Below are 2,353 nucleotides of genomic sequence, written 5' to 3'. Positions count from 1 at the left end.
CATGCCAACCTCTTTTTAATTTTGTCTTGAAATGAAGTGAAGTCAACAGAAAGCGTTTTGTACTGTGTATGTTCGGTAGCCACATTAATCCCGCTTCATATCGCTTACCGGGCAGTAGAGACTCTAGTTTGTAATGCACGGTCGTAGAGTTAAGGGCTTCGCTCCAGGTCCAGTTGGCAGGGTTGGTGGCCCGTTCCCTGTGAACGACATACAATGCTCTGGTCGAATTCTGTGAACGGGTAGTCAATTGATGCCATTCTAGAAGACAAGATGTTCTGCGCAATATGGAAACTACAAAGTGGAGATCGATGTTGTTCGAGATTGTGTCGTCAACATTTTCGTATTTTACTAAAAAAGAAAAAAAAAAAAAAGAAAAGCATTGAAAATGTTTGAAAAATATTTGAAAATTCAATTAATATATTCCCTGTAATCCCACCACATGTAAATAAAACGCTGACCGGATTTGCTCTCCAAAGAAACAGACGACAAAGTATTATAGCAAGATGAAATAAAAGTTCTCTTACTTCAATGAAACGAGTGTGTTGTGCACACACATTGTCTGAAAGAATAAGTCATTCTCCACAGACAAAATACATCAGCGATTAGCATATACACGTTCGAATATGCCAGGACGTATTAAAAATGAATACGCAAGTCACTGTTTCCATACATTTAATGCTAATAAAAAGCAATGTTGTTTTCAAATGTTTCAATATCATACAATATCTGATATTAAAACTTGAAATATCATAATACTCTTTTCTACTCTAGACACAAGGCCCGAAATTTTTTGGGAGAGGCCAGTCGATTAGATCGACCCCAGTACGCAACTGGTACTTAATTTATCGACCCCGAAATGAAGAAAGGCAAAGTCGACGTCGGCGGAATTTGAACTCAGAACATAGCGGTAGACGAAATACCGCTAAACATTTCGCCCGGCGTGTGTCACTTTGAAAACTGTATGTTCGAACGGTGAATTCAGCAACGCTATCTAGTCAAAGCAGCTACTCTGTGTTGATAAAGAGCAACAACCTAGAAACTAGTCCACAGATGTTTTGAGCTTGATGGTAATGCTGTGCTCCCTGTTCGAAAATATAAGGACACAGATATTGTGTCGTATAGCCAGCTAGAAACGATGCTTCCTGGGGCTAAAACTACAGTAACATCGTCCCTTTCGGGACAGCCACATAATGTTGGCAAATAGCTTTTACCTCGAGGAAAATAATATAAAAGAAGAAATAAGGAAAGTATAAACATATGTAATAGAATATCTCGGGACCTGGCACCAAGATCAGGAATAGAAAAACAAAAGAAAAATGGAAATAGAAAAAAGAGAACACATCAAATGATGACAGGAAATCTCTAGAACTTGATTACCAACTGCAGGAACAATGTTGCTACGGTTATCAACTTCTGTATCAGAGAATGCACTTCCTCTAGCGTAAGAAAGTTTAAGGCTTCGATATTTAGGATTCTGAATTCAAGTACAGCTCTTGTGTGAGCGAGTTTTTAGTATCCATCTTTTTTCTGCTATATATACAAAGTTTATTCCCTCTTTTGTTATTAGAGGAAGATTTGCATATTTCAATTACTTTTCATCTAATATTATATTCGTGGCTTTTACTTTTCAAATACCGTGTATATTTGGCTAGCATCGTGATATTCTGTTTCTCTTAGTTCCCAAAACAAGGAATGTGAACGAATAGAAGTAATTCCAATGAAATGCTCCGGGTTACTCGACTTTTGTCTCTATACAGATGAAATTTTTAGTAAGCTAAAGTTCTGGTAAGTAAAACGTCAGTAAAGTGTGTCGGACCAAGTTTACAAGCGAGACACAGTAGAGCTGATAAGAGGTGGAGAAGCTGTCAAAACACACACACACACACACACACACACACACACACACACACACACACACACACACACACACACATTTATATATTAACATATATTAACATATATTAACACACATTTATTTATTGATACAAGTGTGTCCATAAGATGAATTTCCGTTCTATATCACAGCTAATAATGTACCTGATAAGAAGAATAAAAAAAGGAAGCTTGTACGAAATATATTTATGATTTAGACATATCTGCTTGACTGCATCTAGATACTCATACAAAGCTTTATCTCTAGATATTCATTAATACAAACTTATTCATCTTGTAGAGCTTTGAGATTACTGACTCGACCTTTCGTCTATACGTGTGTGTGAGAGTTATGTGAGAGTATAACAATGCACCCCACTCACACAAACGCATACTCACCAACAAATATGAATACAGATATATATATATATATATATATATATATATATATATATGTGTGTGTGTGTGTGTGTGTGTGTGT

At 36.5% G+C, this 2,353-nt stretch overlaps 1 protein-coding gene across 1 annotated transcript in view; it reads right to left on the bottom strand.

Moving 5' to 3' along the window:
* The window catches only part of LOC106881411 (uncharacterized), a 46,026-nt gene that overhangs the window by 11,153 nt on the left and 32,520 nt on the right, over positions 1 to 2,353 (bottom strand). Inside the window, exon 7 of the mRNA XM_014931792.2 lies at positions 10 to 348. Within this exon, the coding sequence (XP_014787278.2) occupies positions 10 to 348 (339 nt within the window). The remainder of the gene's footprint in view (positions 1 to 9; positions 349 to 2,353) is intronic.

Source organism: Octopus bimaculoides, chromosome 6 (assembly GCF_001194135.2).
Source record: "Octopus bimaculoides isolate UCB-OBI-ISO-001 chromosome 6, ASM119413v2, whole genome shotgun sequence".
In the NCBI taxonomy this organism is placed as follows: Eukaryota; Metazoa; Mollusca; class Cephalopoda; order Octopoda; family Octopodidae; genus Octopus; species Octopus bimaculoides.
This window is presented reverse-complemented; position numbering and strand designations above follow the sequence as displayed.